The sequence below is a fragment of the Spermophilus citellus genome (genome assembly GCF_964194105.1).
Source record: "Spermophilus citellus genome assembly, chromosome: 2".
Lineage (NCBI taxonomy): Eukaryota > Metazoa > Chordata > Mammalia > Rodentia > Sciuridae > Spermophilus > Spermophilus citellus.
The window spans coordinates 189,420,129-189,439,329 of NC_138183.1; the positions used below are offsets into that span (position 1 = coordinate 189,420,129).

General features: G+C 35.8%; 1 protein-coding gene across 4 annotated transcripts in view; it reads left to right on the forward strand.

Annotated features, from left to right (window-relative positions):
• The first annotated feature begins 8,705 nt into the window (after positions 1 to 8,705).
• The window catches only part of NARS2 (asparaginyl-tRNA synthetase 2, mitochondrial), a 143,842-nt gene continuing 133,346 nt past the window's right edge, over positions 8,706 to 19,201 (forward strand). For all 4 annotated transcript variants that reach the window (XR_014020397.1, XM_081279089.1, XM_081279091.1 and 1 more), the window contains exons 1-3: positions 8,706 to 9,149; positions 12,590 to 12,699; positions 15,484 to 15,604. Coding sequence is in view for 3 of the 4 variants with exons in the window: in XM_081279089.1 (XP_081135215.1) it covers positions 9,009 to 9,149; positions 12,590 to 12,699; positions 15,484 to 15,604 (372 nt within the window). In the remaining variant the exon portion in view is untranslated. The remainder of the gene's footprint in view (positions 9,150 to 12,589; positions 12,700 to 15,483; positions 15,605 to 19,201) is intronic.

Sequence of the window (19,201 nt, forward strand, 5' to 3'; positions counted from 1 at the left end):
GTGGCATACGTGGGTCAGCATATGCCAGGATGCAGACAATAAGGAGATGTGTGACTATAGACAATTCTTAAACAAAAATAAAAAGTCAAACTGTTCTCACTAAAGCTATAAAGTGATAAAGTGTTATTCCCTGACAAAATATCTGAACACGTGTGGATTTTACTATTTCTGAAGAATTTTCTTCTTTTTCATGTGTAATGGTTTTGGAAACTTTTGGTGGTGGGGAATTGTCCATTCTTTTCACCTCACCCATCAATGCAAAAATACTGCAAAACATAGGCATAATAATAAAAAGACTTTCCCAGAAAAGATACTCATTATGAAACCATGTACGCAGTAAAGACACATTTTCACAAACCAGTCTCAACCTTTGAAGTTCTGTACAATCCAAAAGAAAATATGAATATGAGAGGATAAATTCAGGTTTTGCTATCTGCTATATACGATTTTACTTTTTCTGAATTATATTATTTTATGGTTTGAAGTCTTAGAGGTTAATCACACACAAAAATATTTGTGAACAGCCAGAATCAGCCTTGAGCAATGTACAATAAAATTCCAAGATCACCACATAGAAGATCACTAACCAAGCAACAAAAAAATATGTAAGAAAATAGATGTTTAAGTGGGAAAAAAAGAATTCATTTTTAAAGAATGAAGGGGAAATCACAAAAAGTGCTGATCTTACATTGCCAGAAGAAATAGAAAGGGCCACACATGAGTATCTCAACTAAAACAAATGATAAAATAATGTTGAGATTTGCTATCATTCAGCCATTTTCTCAAATTTACCATTGTAAGGTTGCCCCACAGAGTGGTTGAAGATTTTTGCAATGCATATAACTGAAAAGAGCTCATATCTAAAATATATACCTAAGAACTGAGATAGATCAGTAAAAAAACCAATATAAGAAAAAAGATCCCTCTACAGAAAAATGGGCAAAAGCCTTAAGTAGTGAATTCATCAAAGAAGAAAAATCAGTTAAACACACAAAAAAAGGTGCTCAGCAAGAATAATAATAGGTGATGTACAAATTAAAGCTGCAATGAAAAAAATAACTACAGATATGAGTATTACCCCACCAATATAGCTAAATTTAAAAGTCTAATTCAGACAAGAGGATATAAAGCAACAAAATTCTCACACAATGGATAGATGCTTTGAAAAAAGTTTGGCTTTTTTAATTAAAATGGAAATTTGCATATCCTATAATTTAACTCCCAGATATTATTACCAACTTAATTGCATATGCATATATAATGAGTTATACACAAAAATATTCTTAGCAATGTTACTCTTAATAGCCCTAAACTGGAAACAGCCTAAATATCCACCAACAGATAGATAATAAATTAGGTTATTGCTATGATTTGAATGTGCATTGTCCCTCAATAGTTCATGTACTAAAGAAAGGTTCAGGCCCTAGTGTGACAGTATTAAAAAGTGGTGGAAATTTTAAAAGGCGAGGCCTAGTGGAAGATGGTTAGGTCATCATGGGGATCACCCACAGAAGGAATTAATTCTTGTCTTACTGAGTAAGTTCAGTCTTGAAAGAGTGAATTGTTATAAAACAGCAAGCCTGGCCCCCGGAATCCCTCTCTGGCTTCCAACTTTATCTATTCTCTTTCTCTCATACACACTCTCACCATAGTGTCATCCAACGAGCTATGACATAGCCAAGAGGGCCCTTACCAGAAGTCAAACAGATGAGGCTTTCAGTCTCCAAAACTATGAGCTAAATAAACTTCTTGTCCTTATATAATACCCATCATGTATTTTGTTATAGCAACCAAATATAGACCAATAAAATTATAGTCATAAAATTAGATGATATGTAGCATGAAAAAATGAACAATCTACAGTAGTCCTCCCTTATGCTTAGGGATATATTTCAATAGCCCAATATATGTCTGAATCCACAGACAGTGCCAAACCCTATACATATTATTTTTTTTCAATCTGATAATAATATGGCTACTAGGTGACTAAGGGGCAGGTAGTATATATGGTATGGATACTCTAGACAAAAGGATGATTCATGTCCCAGGGATGGAGCAGGACTATAAGATTTCATTTTGATCCTCAGAAAGGTGTGCAATTTAAAACTTATTTCTGAAATTTTCCACTTAATAGTCTTGGATTGTGGTTGAACACAGGTAACTGAAATGGTAGAAGGTGAAACTGCAGATTAGCTGGTGGACTATTGTATAGCTATAGGCAATGATATAGTTGAGTCTCATGAAAATAATACTGAGCAACAAAATCATGCACAAAATAACAACATAGTGTAACATATCCATTTATATAAGTTCAAAGCCAGGCATAATGTTTAGTTTACATAAGGAAATGATAATCCAAAAGGACAAGAGAGTAGGAAGTTGTGAATATAAAGAATGGGTCAGAAGAGTCCCACTGACAATATTCTTTACCTTGACCTGGATGGTGGTATGTAACCTGTACGGTTACACAGGAACTCCTTTTGTAAATACCCATTAGCTATGCACTTATGTTTTATCAATTTTTCTGTTATGTGTGGGATAATAAAAACATTTAACCCCCCTTAACCTCAGCAGTGAAAACCCAGTGCAATTATTTTACAAATTATCCCAAATAATAAGGCATAAATTGGTATGCTTCACACATGAACCTATTTGAAGAGGATATTACAATTTACTTTCAACCCCATTTTAGGAAATGCAAATATTTACCAATGAGCCAGCCAATTAATAGGTATCCAAACTTAATTGCACAAAATTAGAATTTGTAACCAATCTATCTACTGGCAATTTATGACCAGTCATGCAATATTTAAGTTTTAAAGAATGATTTAAAAAACACTGGGCACGTCCCAGGAGCAAGTATGTTTTCTTTAATCTTCACTAATTCACAGAACATTACCGAAATATATTTTCTAAAATTTTTAGGCTTTTCTAAGTACATAAGTACCATGATTAGCAAAAGCAAGGTGGTCAAGATTAAGACCTCAAAATGAAGGTGAAGAGAGTGATTAAACACATAAAGTAACATTCAATATACTTTTAAAATGAATTTTGGTCTTAATCTCATTTTATTTCTAGGCTTTATCCTGCATACATAAGCCATGTATGTACAGCATGTTCAGCACAGATTGCAACAAGGTGAAACTGAAAACAACTTAAATATTCACAGTAGGGAAAATAGTTAAATTAAGTGTAGTTTTCCATATAATAATGTAGCATACGTCTATCATAAATAATACAGATGTTTTACATTGAGGTAAAATATAGTAAGCAAAAAGATGTAGAACAAGTGGATCATATTTAATGGTAGATGTACATATGCATACATATATGCATATACACACATATTTTATATGTCTAGAAAATTTATGTAAAGATAAATAGTAGCTATCATCAGGAACAGCACATGGAAATAGGGCAATAAAGGAAGTTCTTTTTTATGTCATTTGTTGCTGCCTAAATCTTTTTGTTGTTGTTTCTGCAGTATTTTAATCAAAATAATAATAAAATTTGTTTAATTTTTTTCAGAGAAAATATTTAAAAATTGCTATATATAAAAGTACCATGACATCTGTACTCTGAAATAACCAGAGGCTGACTAGGAGACTGAGGCTGATTAGGAGACTGAGGCTGCAGCCTTATTCTACTCATTGGTCCAACAGGGTACGGTTCAGGGCAGTGGTTTTCAAATTCTTTCTTGCCCATCTACAAAGAAATATATTTTACATCTTGTCTACGAGAAGCTTCATCAAACAGCAATCACTAATATTACCTGAGATACAGACAGATTGTTTTTGTTTGGTTGGTTTTGGCTGTGCTTGGGATTGAACCCAAGGCTTCATACATGCTGGATCACCACTAACCACTGAGCCACATCCCCAATACCTTCCTATTCTGCTGATCAAAACCCACTCACTATATTAGCTTCTGTTCTGTGGAAAGTATAAAGCATTCCAACCAAGGGTTTTAATGTAGACTCTTTTTTTTTGCGCCCATGCTGCTGAATGCTAACTGTAAGAGTCTGATTATGATGCTGAATAAATGTGTCCTTTAAAAAAAATACACACCACCAGGAGACTGAGGCAGGAGGATTGCAAGTTCAAGGCCAGCCTTAGTTCCTTAGTGAGACACTACCTCAAAATAAAAAATAAAAAGGGCTGGGGATGTAGTTCAGTAGTAAAGCACCCATGGGTTCAATCCCCAGTACCACCCCCCCAAAAAATCTACAAAATTGATTTGGTGAATCATCATTATGATTTTACTATTTCAATATGTAAGCCTACTACATCAAGACCACAGTTTTAAAATATTGGCTTAAGGGGGCTTGGGCTTATGTCCAGTTTAACTCTAAGTCTTATATCTAAAGAAAATTGAGGTTACTAAAATGCAGTAGGCTGGAAGGGTGTGGTTGGGTGTTGTGGGGAATGCAGAGCTAGCAGAGGGAGGGACTCCTTCTGTACTCAGAGATCCTGCTCCACTCACTCCTCTCTGATGTTGCCCTCATTCACAACCTAAAAGGCACCTTAACTGTAGGTTGCTACACCTTCTCTGAGCATACATTAGAAGTTTAAAATAATGGTGATGATGATGAAGGTAATGTAGTATAAGAAAAGAAGTTCAGAGTAAGGGCCTCCTGAAATCAAGATAAGGACAAGACCTAATCACAGAGTAAGCAATGTTTCTCAAAGTAAGTCAGAATCAATTGGAGGGAGACCCAGAAATCTGTATTTTAACAGTCCTTTAGATGATTCATGATTCATATTCATAGTCACTCATTCTCTCCCTCCCCATTTTTTTTTTTTTTTTGCAGGTGATTCTTATGCATTCTGAAGGACTGTACCTAAAAGAAATGTACATAAAAGAGATGAAATTAATCCTGAATGTTCTATTTTGGAATTCAGACAGAGTTGGCTAATGACATTTAGAGGACTCCCTAACTCTAAAATGAAACTTGTAAATAATAGAGGGTGTTCAGTTAGATAAACCCAAATTTCTCTATGACAAATTTCACAGAATGCTTGTTATTATGGTCAACAATCTTGTGAGGGCAGTCTAGAGTTTAAGTGAGTGCACATAGGTTCCACGGTGGGTCCAGGATTTTTTTTTTTTTTTTTTTTAAAGAGAGAGTGAGAGAGGGGGAGAGAGAGAGAGAGAAAATTTTTAATATTTATTTTTTAGTTCTCGGCGGACACAACATCTTTGCGGACACAACATCTTTGTTGGTATGTGGTGCTGAGGACCGAACCCGGGCCGCACGCATGCCAGGCGAGCGCACTACCGCTTGAGCCACATCCCCAGCCCCGGTCCAGGATTTCTGATTGCCAGGCTAGTGTTCCTTTCCATAATGGTATCAAAAAGAAAAAAAAAAGAAAGAAAAAAGGAAGGAAGGAAGGAAGGAAGGAAGGAAGGAAGGAAGGAAGGAAGGAAGGAATTTGTGTTTAAGATGGAATTTTGATGAACAAAAGAAGAAAATCAAAACATAAATATCTGAAACACTGAGATACTCTCTCTGACCCATCACTGGCAAAAGTTAGAAAGTCTGACTATGAATTCTCACTGAAGGTGTGTAGCTTTGGGAAGTGTCATAAGCCTGCTGGAGAGTATATAAATTTGAGCCATCAGTTGAGAGCAATTTGGCAGTACCCAATAACACTGAAGATGCATAGACTCTAGGCTTTGATCCAGGGAAAGCTTTGAAATGTATCCAACATGTTTATTGCCATGTTCTGTGATCAAAGGGAGATCCATTTCCACGGAATGTGAGCTTTCTTAAATTTGAAAGATTCTAAGAAAAAATATACGACTTTATAAATGTTAAAGTAAAAATTTATGCAGAAACAAAAGAACAAATTACAGTAAATTTATGAAGTAAGTTAAAATGAAACCTATTGTGCATAAGCTGATTAAAACATTCCCAGGGCTGATGAATAACACTGATACTATTTGTTGCATACCCCCCAAAGTATCAAAGAATAACATATGGAAGAATAACAATAAGGACATTTCACTTCTGTTCCTCACCCAGGACCCTTCACAGAGCTCCACAGATCAGAGAGATCCATGGGGAGAGGCTGGTAGGGCTTCTATAGATGGCAAGTTTTTTTCATGTTACAGGGGGAGCAATTCAAGGGTTGTTTAATCACTGAACAAAATGGACCAGTGTATTGACTCTGTAACCAGACTGCTAGTGTAACTTGCTGCAAGCTATGAAATCTCTCTGAACTTTATTTTCTCCTACTCCTGGGAGTGGGGCTTCTAACCCTACTTGAGAGAGCTATTGTGATGATTAAATATGATAATACATAAAGAGTTCCTACCACATAGTAGGCATTCTATTTTTTTAATATTTATTTTTAGCTATACCTTTTTTAAATATTTTATTAGTTATTGCTGGACCTTTATTTATTTATTTGTTTATATGTGGTGCTGAGGATCAAACCCAGGACATCACACGTGCTAGGCGAGCACTCTACCGCTGAGCCACAACCCCAGCCCTGTAGTAGGTATTCTATAGTACACTAGTTGTCATTATTGCTAATAGGGCAAGATATTCATTTTAGAAACATCATTCTGGCTACTGTCTAGAGTGTGATAAATCTAAACTCAAAGATGCAAATCTAATATTGAAAACTAAACAAGAAGATACAATTTGATATAGTACAAGAGATAGGTGGTAGTTTGAACTCAGCACCAGAAGCATGAATACTATATAGTCAACTTTCTATATGCATATGCATTTTTTTAATTAACATTGCTGATTTTCAGATTCACCCACTGATTTCCCTTTTCTTTACCATATTACTAAGCTGTAGTTCCTGCTTACAAAATAACCCTTTGGCTTAAACAAGTGGGGAAAAAGAAGTCAGGATTCCCACTGAGACTTAAACCCCAGTTCTTTAAATGCACATTATCCTGTGGGGTGGGAGAGAAAGGGGAGAATGAAGGCAAGACAGAAAAATGTCCTGAGAAAAAACTGAACCAATTATTTGGTATGTTTGAACATTTGGAAAGGGTAGGTGTAGTTAAAACCTAGGTTTGCAATGGGATGCACATCAATGTGGGGAACATGCCTTGTTTTCCAGATTTTTAAATCAACCCACTAAAGGCGTACTTATTTTGTTAAAGCCCATCACTCCAAAGGCAGTAAGTTTCCAACCTTTTCTTTTTTCAAGATTCAAGAAGTGTTCAAGATATTTTCTAGTCTGTCTTGAGAACAGTTGTACAATACTTTATTTATTTTTATTTATTTTGTGGGACTGGAGATTAAACCCTGGGGAACTCTATCACTGAGCTACATCCCATCCTTCCTGTTTTTATTTTGAGACAGGATTTCTCTAAGTTGCCAATGCTGGCCTTGAAGTTAAGATCCTCCTACCTCAGCCTCCTGGGTTGCTGGGATTACAGGCATGTACCATCACAACCTGCTGTACAATCCTTTTAAGCTATTTGTCCCCTTGACAACTTAAAAAAATTTTTTTAGTTGTAGATGGACACAATACCTTTGTTTTATTTATTATTTTTATGTGGTGCAGAGAGTTGAACCCAGTGCCTCACATGTGCTAGGCAAGCCCTATCTCTTAACAGCTTTTCCAGTTTATCTTTGGGCAGGAAATTTTCTTACTATCCATCTGATAAAATTCTGATCCTTCTCAAAAATTCAGCTCTATTACCTCCTTCTATAGACTACCACTTCCACTCATTGCATTCATCTACATGTACTGGTTTATTTTGCAGTGATCTTTTTCTGGACAGTCTCCCTTTCTAGACCATAAGCTTTTTATGGGAGGGATCACTGTTTAATTTCCACCTTGAAATGACGTGTAGCATGATAGTTTAGTGCAGAGAGTCAGGACTTTTGGGTTTAAATCTTGTATCACTGAACAGGTCATTAATTCTTTCTCTAAATTCTCTTATCTGTAAAATGGATATAACAGTGGCAACTTTGAGTAATTAGCTCTCACTCTCTCACTTCTACCTTTTATTGTTTAACAAGATAGAAACATTTTCACGAGCTTCACTGAGTTATAGGGAAAATTATTTTTTTGGTATAAATTTAGAATATAGCAGAATATATTAAAGGGTCATTGTTTTCCGATGAAACAGATGCAGATAACTGTGTTGGAAAAAAGAGAGACTCAAGATTCTGGCAGGCAACGCTTGTTATTTCTCCATTCTCTCTCCATCATAGTTACCCACTCATGTCTCCTCTAGACTCCTGTATTCAAGGTCTCTTTAGTTCCTCTTAGTTACTTCCTTTCATAGGACTACCTTCTTCAGAAAGCCATTTCTGATATCCAGCTTGGGTTCTGTAGGCACCTGATCACCCTTTTACGTAATTATCTATTTGGATGTCTGATACCACCCAACTGTGATTTGACCAGGGTCTGATTTTCTTCTGAGTTCACAACTCAGGAACGACTGACACCCTCGGGTCACTACTCTCATCAATTAAGTCTTCTGGATGTTTTCCCTCTGCCTTTCAAGTGCTCTCAGTTTTCCCTGAAAGCTTTAGGAAAGAGACTCTGAGACTTCACCCCAGCTGCACTCCCTTGCCTAGTCTGTGAAAACGCCTACACCAGGTTCTGCCTTAGCCCCGCCCCATCTTGGCTCCTGACCCCGCCCTCACCTCCGCCCCGCCTCCTTAGTCGAGCACACAAGTACGCATGCTCCGTTTTAGCCCTTCTTAGCGTGATGACACAGGCGACGTTGACGTGGTAACGTAGGGCCAGTGGGAGCGTAGATTGCAGCGGAGGGGTGTACTTTTGCTAGTAGTGCGCGGCAGTGGGTCGCGTGGTCCGCCCAGGCGCGCTGTTTGGTTTTGGCACTTGCTGAGTGCGCCTGGAAGTGGGGAACAGAGACTGTCGTTGGGTAAAGCTGGGGGCTGCAGCGCCTGAGGACAGGGCTGCGACCGTGTTTAGGGGAACAGCTGAGAAGGAGGGCCCTTGCCGGCAGGATCCGAACCCGCTGTGGCCAGGGCTGGTCCCGCGGTGACCTGGGGCGGCCGCGAGATGCTCGGGGCCCGGTGTCTGCTTCGAGCCCTGCGCTCCTGCTCCACTGCTCCCTGCCCCAGGCCTAGGCCTTTCTCCAGACTGAGCGTACGAGACGCTCTCGGGTCCCAGAACGCGAGTGGGGAGCGCGTTAAAGTTCAGGTGGGTGTGGGGAAAGGGATTTTTCTTTCTTTCTTTAGGGACTTATGTGGCACATCCACACCTAGCGTTACTTTGTGTTGTTGGGTCAGACAGAACGATCACCAGAGAAAAGTTAGAAAGTATAGGTATAGCGCGAGTTCCTATTTCTCCATTTCCTCGGATACCTGCCGTTACTCTTTGCAAAACTGCTCTAGTGACTGTGAACTTGTTATTCATTCAGGAAAGTGTAAGCGAACAGGGCCCCTTTCTCTTTTTACACCTCATGATATCCGCGGGCATATAGTGGTTGCCTTGCCCTGGCCCCTTGAGGGGAGAAAGTTTGTCGTGACTGGCAGTAAATATTCGTTCTAATAAATCTGGGCTTTGATTCAGCTTTTAGCCACCTTAGTGCCTAAAATTGGGCCTGCGTGTAGTTTATGTTTAATAAATTAGGAGAAAGAGTGGAATGTAGCAGTTTGAAAGAGCCCTGGGGTGGAGGTGTGTAAGTTTCAATCTCTCCCACTAAGTAACTTGTTAATTATGAGCATGTTAAGCGCTTAAACTTAAGTTTCTTTTTATGAAAACAGATAATAGTCCCTACTTTTGGGACTATAAAGAGCAGCCCACAGTCAATAAATGTTAGCCACTATTATTTCCTTCACTCCTTAAAAGAGCAGGTTAAGCAAGGTAGTTGACTGCTTCTCATTAGATTACTAAAACACATTGATAACAGTTATTTTGATATCATCATATATCCTTGCTGTTATTATGATCTGCTCCTCCATACATTTATTTGGGTTTCATATTCTTTCCATGATCCAATTCAAAAAATTGCATTTATCAGTTAATTTAGAATGTATAAATGACACCTTTTGTGTGCTGGTCAAAAGAGAAATCAAAGATGGAAAGAACAGAATTTAGTGCTTACCATCTAATATGGTAGGTATCAACCACTTGTGGCTTCGAGCACTTGAAATGTGATGAGCCTGAATTGAGATATGTTGTAAGTTTAAAATACATAGTAATTTTGAAGAACAAAAAAGATTGCAAAATCTCTATTTTTCTCTCTCTAAACACACATGTGTGCATGTGTGTCTATGTATATACATCTGTGGGGCTTGTGTTTTTTGTTTATTTGTTTGCAGTTCTGGGAATTCAACTCAGGGCTTCACACATGCTATGCAGGCACTCTACCACTGATACACCAACCGTTTTTAAAAAATTAATTTGCCCAGGTTGGCCTTGAACTTGTGATCCTCCTGCATCAGCCTCTTGAGTAGCAGGGATTACAGACAGACATGTGCCACCATATTTGGCTTCAATATATTTAAATATTGATTTCGTGTTGATAGTATTTTGGACATAATTGGTTAATAAAATAAATTATTAACTTCATCTGTTTTTTTTTTGTTTTTTTTTGTTTTTTTTTTTTACTTTTAATGTGCCCCTAAAAACTTGAAAATCACTAATGTAGCTCACATTATGTTTCTGCTGGACAGACCTAGTCTTCAGCAGTGTGATTATTATTAATGATCAACGTTAGAAGCTATGAGAAAACAGTGATAGAATTCCTCCTATGAGTAAGTAAGGAAGACTTCTTATATGGAGTGACATTTGAACTGTGTCCTGAAGGATGTATTCCCCAGATAGAATAATCTAGGATGGAGTGGAAATTGTGCAAGGATGTATCCCCCAAGCAGAGGAACTGGGAATGGGGTAGAAATAGCATTCCAGAAAAGTTCATTGATAAGAACATAAACTTGAAGTAATAACTTGTATTTGAATCCCAGCTGAACTTGTGCTTTAACTTCTCTAAATGTTTCTTCATTTCAAAAAAAGATAATTATGGGGCTGGGGTTGTAGCTCAGTGGTAGAGTGCCTGCCCAGCACAGTGAGGTACTGGGTTCAGTCCTCAGCACGACATACAAATAAGTAAATAAAGGCATTATGTCCATCTACAACTAAAATAAATTTAAAAAAGATAAATATAACCATGTCATTTACTTCTTTCGATAATTAAATAGCATAATATTTATAAAGAACTTTGCACATTAAAAAGTGCTTAATGAATGTTGAATCTTACTAATGAGTAAAAAAGAAGAGAGCAGTGCTTTGGAAAGTACTGTTGATTGAGCATGCCCAAAATGCAGGTGCCTTTGGGAAAGTGTGACAAGGTGAAGTACCTTGTGCATGAGGCGGTGACAATTTATACTTCATTCTATGGAGCCCTCACAAAGATCAAGGGCTTTCTAATCAAATAGACTTGGATTCAAGTCTAACCCTTACCAGCAATCTTCAACAAGTTACTTTCTCTGAGTCTCAGTTTTCTTGCTTGTAAAATGGGTATGACAATCCTTAGAGCTATTATGTGAAGGAATGAGACACTATATGGCGGTAGTAAAACATTTGCAGAATTTCAGCTGTGTACTTGGCAGTCACTTCAAAATAAGTAAGCAGTTTTCTTTCCCTTAAAGCATTATGGATATGCAAGTAAGTGATAGAGAGCTTTAATAAAAGCATCTGTAAGGTTATGGCTACAACAGAGAATGGTCAATAGTTTTTCTGGTTAGAATCAGCTCTTGCTTTTCCTAAGCATGAATGTCAACCTGTATTCATTTACTTTACATTTGTGGGACACTTCACAATTGTTTGGTGTCTACTAGAAAACTAGTTATTCCCTCCTAACTCCTATAGTAGTTAAATTTAATTTGGGCATATCTGAGAGCTGTTTTAGTGTTACTGGCCTACTTAAAAGCATCTCTCATCAGTTACACTTCCATTGATTTATAATCTGGCGGGGTAAAAATGGGAGTTCATAACCCACTTGAATCAAACTGTGAAATATGATATATTAAGAACTATGTAATGTTTTGAACGACCAACAATAAAAAAAAAAAAAGCATCTCTCGTACTCTGATGTACCTGTCATTTAAATTAAGACTGTCTTTGAATGTTTGTGTATTACTTAATATGCGTTCATAATGAGACATTTGGGGGAGTTTTTTGTTTGTTTGTTTGGTACTGTGTGAAAGAATAAAAATCCTGTAAAGATATTTCTAGTCTATAATACATAATCTGGGAATTTGATAAAAGGGAAAAAGGCACCAAGATGTAAACCTTGTTATTTGTCATTGTCATTAGAAAAGCCAATATTGAAGAGATTGGTTATATAAATTACATACATCAACTTGATGAATATTTGGCAAAAGTTGAAAATGATGAGTTTCATTAACAAAACAGAACAAAAGGTAGAATGGCAAAGGGTGTATCTCCCTATAAGAAAAACCATTTAAAATTATTTGTGCATATTGGTAAACTGAAAGCAGTTCATTTTACACAGCTGATAATGTTAAGGCAAGATTGATTTTTTTCTTTCATTTAGCTTTCTTTGTATGTATAAAGAAAATATAGAATGTTTTAAGTATTTTAAGCTCACATATAGAAATCTTTCTCTTTTTTAGGGATGGGTTCGATCAGTCCGATCCCAGAAGGAAGTCTTGTTCCTACATGTAAATGATGGGTCATCTTTAGAAAGCCTTCAGGTTGTTGCTGATTCAAACTTTGACAATAGGTAAGTTGTTAAGTTTTGAGTCCTTTGTTTTTTTTCTTCTTCTCTACTGTTCCCTGCTTCCCTAATCCAATATTCACATTGACCCTTTTACCTATCTTCCTAAACACATCTATGAAAAATAGCTTTGAAGAAAGTCCAAGTATTTGGAGTCAGTATCCTTAGCTCAGGCTTCTCCTTCTCTAACATCTTCACATGCCTGTATCCCCTGCCTCTACTTTCCATCAGTTTTCCTTCTCTTCTTACAGCTCCTCTAGGCTGTTCTGCTCCTTTTTACATTCAGGCTTCTAGTCTTGTTGCCACTTCTGCCTAATAAACCTCTTCTTCCCTGTCTTTCCAATCCAGTTTAGCCATCATCATATGTTCCCACCCCTTGACTGTGGTAGGTGACTGTCCTCTTTGGTCCCATGCATTCTGTGCCCAGCTCTGTCCTGAAATGTATTGTATCAGATGGTAATCAACTGAATTATTATTGGATTGCTTCTTTGACTAAGAACTCCTTGAAATTATGAATGGTATTTCATTCATTTTTGTGTTCTCGGCTTCTGGCACAGTGCTGACAAAGTTACCAATTATTGTTTGTTGGATAAATTGAAGAAATTTATATGATTTTGTTGTCGGATGTTAAAACCAACACAATTTTTTTTCCCCTAGTACTGGGGCCCACTACCACTGAGCTGAATCCCTGACCTTTTTTTTTTTTTTTTTTTTTTAATACTAGGGATTGGACCCAGGGGAGCTTTATCACTGAGCTACATCCCCAGTCCTTTTTATTTTTTATTGTGAGACAGTGAGTTGCTGAGGGTCTCACTAAGTTTCTGAGACTGGCCTTGAACTTGTGATCCTCCTGCCTTAGCCTCCTGAATCACTGGAATTATAGGCATGTACCACTGCACCTGGCTTATTCCAAACCCTTTTTATTTATTTATTTTTATTTTGAGGTGAGGTCTAGCTAAGTTGCCTTGGCTGGCCTTGAATTTGCACTCTTCCTGCATTGGCTTCCCCAATAGCTTGGATCACAGGCATGTGTCATGGTGCCCAACAAAACTAATACCATTTGCATGTTAGGGTATAAGTTATGAAGAATAGAATATTATACTAATTTGTTAAAATAAAAGTGCTTTGGTATTCCAAACATGGTTAGGATTAATTCCACATATTGAATAGGCTCATGGGTCTGAGACAATAAAATTGTTCTGATGTGAAAAGTTTGTAATTTTTCTGATAACATCTATCAGTATGGCAATTAAATGGGTATGTCTAATAGTATCTAAATTTTAGAGATTCTGGAGGATGACTACCCACCTCTTTGAGATATTCTCAATGGCCCCCAGGAGAAAATTCATCATATCAATTAGAGCATATGTGAAGTCAGAGCGTCTTAAAACACTTTCAGGTTTGGCGAAAGATTTATCAGGTTTTCTCTCCTTGATGTAATAGTGGACAATCTTAGTTATACAAATTATATATGAATACATTTTAAAAGGAAACAGTGATTTTGCTGAGAAAGAAATCGGAAAAACCATTTCATTCACAATGACCTTAAAAGATAAAATACTTGGGAATTGATCTAACCAAGGAGATGGAAGATCTCTACAATGAAAACTATAGAACACTGAAGAAAGAAATTGAAGATGACCTTAGAAGATGGAAAGACCTCTCTAGATGGAGTAGAAGACCGAGATTGAGAAGGAGGAAGGAGGGATGGGAAAGGGGCGGAAATGCAGAATGATTTAACAAAATCACATATGTGCATATATAAATGTACCACAGGGAATTTGGTCTCTCTCTGTGTGTGGAAAGCACCAGTCAAGGATGGATAATAGATGAGCAAGGGGAAGATTTTAAAAAATAAATTTTAAAATATTAAATGTAGCCAGCAAACAAAACTGGGGAATTTCCTGATAAATTTAGTTTGATACAGTTTATTGTATTTATTGTATTATATTTTAACACAGTTTATTACGGTTTTAATTTATTTTTAATACAGTTTATCACAGCTTTTATAAGCATGCCCAGTCATCCACAATGCAGAGCCATATCAGAGCTTTTATCATATTTATTGTAATTATGAAATGTTAGAACTGGAGTAGATACATAATCACTTAGTTCACTCTCCTTCTTAATAGATAATTCTTAAAACAAATGAGTGTTCATCACTTTCTCTAAGAGTCATACAATAAATTTGTGGATAAACTTGCACTAGAACATAGACTTACTATCCTGAAGGTAGTCTGTGTGCTCAAGACCATCAGCTGGGTAAATTAAAGTAAATAAATTGATTAATTTTAAAAAATACATTGTAGAAAAAGTACATGTACTTTTAATTGTCTTAGAAATAGTCTCACGTAATTTTTACCTGGCTTTCCCAAGGATAACATGTTGCTATAGTATGTTCTCAAAACCAGGGAATTATCAACAGAACTACAGACCTGATTTGGATTTCATCAGACCTTACATGTAATCTACAATATGTTTAAAAAGCATTTTGACCAACTTATATTTGATACAGATAATTATATAACTTCTTAATTCTAAATAGCTATATGTAAATCCTCAATTTATTTATTCCCATTTAAAAATGTATGGAATTCATTTTTAAGATTTAGGTATACCACAGAGCCTCCATAAACTTTGAAGATTCTTTAACTCACTTGAAGGTAAGTACTCTATCATTAATGTTCTAATAGCAAGATTTATATTAAGACAAAAGTTATACTTAATAGCAAGATTTTTATTAAAAGAAAAGTTATATATAATAATATCTTGATTTCTTTGTTGTTATAGAGAATTGACTTTTGGGAGTTCTGTAGAAGTCCTCGGGCAGCTGGTACAAAGCCCTTCCAAAAGGCAAAATGTGGAACTGAAGGCAGAAAAAATTGAAGTTATTGGAAATTGTGATGCCAAGGTATGCTTTTGTTCAGGCTATTTAGGCTTAATTTAAAATAATAACAATCTGTTTTAAGTGGGATTATTGGAAAGATGGTACTTAGAACATTTTTCAGTTATGCTTCCCTGATAATTGAAACAGGGCATAGATCCTGTAGAAATAGTAGTAAAAGTATTACAAAGATGACTTAGTCTTATGAGAGAGAGCTGAGCATTAATCTGTGCATCTTTAGTGCCTGTCACAGTTGAACCTCACAGCTTTTATAAGCATGTCTAGTCATCCACAATGCTGGATGTAGCCCATACAGGGGCTAAGAAGTCCAGTTCTTCAGTGGCATTTTAAAAGGAAACAGTGATTTTGCTGAGAAAGAAATCGGAAAAACCATTTCATTCACAATGACCTTAAAAGATAAAATACTTGGGAATTGATCTAACCAAGGAGATGGAAGATCTCTACAATGAAAACTATAGAACACTGAAGAAAGAAATTGAAGATGACCTTAGAAGATGGAAAGATCTCTCTAGGTGGAGTAGAAGACCGAGATTGAGAAGGAGAGAGGAGGGATGGGAAAGGGGAGGAAATGTTCAAATGTTACTATTGTCTACCATATTGGTCAGCATAAGTAGAGAACATTCCCATTTTTCACAGAAAGTTCTACTGATAGTGCTGACCTGGCATGTTGTAGTGCTTGGGCTGAACAGACAAGAAATTCTATATTAATGCATGTTTATACTTGTTTTTGAAGACTCTGTTAGTGCTTTATATATATAAGCCTGGTAAAAAGGTTAGAGGGAATAAAATAAAAAGTCATCAATCCAGTTCTTTAAATTTACAAAGATGGAGAAAATAAGGCCCACCCTGGTAAAATTGGTGGCACATCTGAAATTTATATTCTAGCCATTTGACTCCTCCTGTCTTTGCCATAATTACCTTCAAATGTTTAATGTGCAAAAAATGAGAAATTTTAAGAAAATTGCATCTTTTAAATTCATTTTGGTATTTTAGAATAATAGGAAAAATTAAATGTAAGGAAGTAAGAAAGAAAATAGGCTAATTTTCTTTTAAAATGTCCTTCTGAATTATTTTCCAAGAAATTACAATTGAAAAATTGTGAAATAATTTAGAAATCGAGAGGAATAGAAAAGATAAATATTTTTGCTTTTGCTTTCTTAGAAGGATCTATGATTATTAAAAATTTACTATGTGTTTTATTGTTCTTGAATTATTCTCCCTTGGCTTCTGTTGCTGTTGTTACCTTCTCCTTGCCTTGTTTTTCTTTCTTTTTTTCAAGTCACCAACTGTTTTATTAAGCAATTATTAGAACCAGAAATCTATAGCCATTAATTACATTACTAAGGCTGTTTTTTAGCTGTTTTTCTTTGCGTATGAGAATTTATACTTGAAAAAATATAGGCTTTATTGAATAAGATGTTTCTGAATTGTGAAAGTATTTTTTACACATCGTATACAAATGAGTTTATTTTAAACATAAATAAAATTGACAATAGTTTATGTTTCTAGTCAGGTGCATTTGTGGAAAGGAATTATAATTCATCCAGAAAATTATTTAGGAGTTCTCCATTAGTATCTAGTTTAAATAATGAGATAAGACATTTTGTTTATATGTAAATTTAATTTCAGAGCCTTATTAAGTACTTTCTATCCCAAAGACACTTTTAAGTAAACTTTTATAGGCAAAGAAACTCCATGATATTGTCAGATTTTTCCTTATCAAATTTTTTGCATATGAATACCAAACTTTTATTTTAGCAAAATAAAGTTTAATGATTTAATGGCTTCTCTCAGTCTATAATGTTTACAAAGTAAAACTTTTAGGCAGGGTATGATTTTGTAAACTCTTTACCTGGAAATAAAAATTTTATGGCACTAAGCTAAATTTCTTTCAATAAACAAAGATTAATAACATATTTAACCACTTGGGAACACCTAGTTATCAATACAATTCAGATCTAGATAGGATAGTTTCCATTTGAGGTAATCATATTTCTAAATTTCTGATTTGTTGTTTGCAAATCTCACTATCACAGGTTAAGCAAAGCTTATCAGAATGATGAACACTCACCTATGAGATACAGATATTTCCATGTTAGGGTTTCACTGGCATAACTGTATTTTTTATGTAAACTAAACCAGTCTTTTTAAGGAACTATCTATACAAAATAATCAAGGGTATGAAACAACCTCCAAGGAAACAAACTTTGGGTTCTTACAATTGCATGATGAGGAAAAAAATTGAGAAATGAACATTTTAAAATAACATGGACTACAATTAGTACTTTATGCTTTCCTCTAGGACTTCAAATGGAGATTATTCATAAAATAAAAATCAGACTTTTATAAACACTAAAATCTGTCATATAGATTGGTAACAACTAAGCTTTTTTCTTATTCTCTCATTATAAATAATGAATCAATAATTTTCTTCCTATTCTGAAAATCAAGACAACGCAGTTGATTTTAGATTTAGCATTTATGTTTTTTAAGAATCACTCAAACATATACAACACTAATACTTTCAGAGACTCATAGGAATATGAAAAAAAATTTTTTTTAATTATCGCAGTTTTTACCTTTAGAGAGTTCTAAGACTTCAAAAGATGGTTTTCTTTTTCATCAATATAATAATAATGTATAGAAAAAAAGATGAGAGATTTTTGTTATGCAAGCAAATAATTGTGCTTCAGACTGGAATCACTTTTGAATATATTGTTTTTCCTCTAATTACAATCAGCAAGAAGGCAGTTTTGTGAACTAAAATATCATCCCCGTACTTTCAGACAATTCTTTTTTGTATGATGAAGCCTAAGCAATCCCCCTATAGACACAGCTCTTTGGAGCAGTTGAAATCTCTCTTTCACCACTCTTCTTCTGGTAGACACAGTGAAATCAGCTGCAGAAGTCTATATCACAGGGGAAGGGAATTCATGAATGGAGAGGCATACATCTCTAAAGGCAGTTGTATCTGTGCAGTTTTCTTCTCGGGGCCAAATTAGCTGGTGTCTGTCTGTTGATAAGGAGACTCGTCATAAAAATTAAAAACAAAATAATTTGTTGAAATCTCATTTTCCTGCCACACGCAAGTGGAGCAGTTGCTCTTAAAGTAAACAAAGCAATCTGTAAATAGTCTCTGCAATCTGTGTTTCTGTCCTCACATTCTAATGACAAATCTCAGAGAACTGCCAGCTTCATTTTCCAGAAAGGTTAATGATCACAGCAGACACCGTTACGGTACACTGTGCTGTGGTCAGAGGCTCCTTCCTCCTTCCCTTCTTCAGTTCAGCATCATTTAAAGTATTTAGGCTTTAGGGATTCTGAACCCCCAACAATCCCAGATATATTCTTGTGGCTATATTTTCTTCTTGGCAAGCATGGTACTTGTTTCTGCGTACTATAAAAATCTGTGTGTGCACCAGACCTAAAAAGACGAGACTAAAGCAGTGTGCATGTGTAGCTCTTATTCAGCTTTTGTATTATCTTTCTTTTGAGTCTTTGGTTTCTGTCTGAAAGGATATGACTTTTTAATCTTGTAATATAAGTGTGGACATGGAGAAATATTTCAGGTTGGAGCCTTAAGTTCCTTTAAACTTTTTTTGT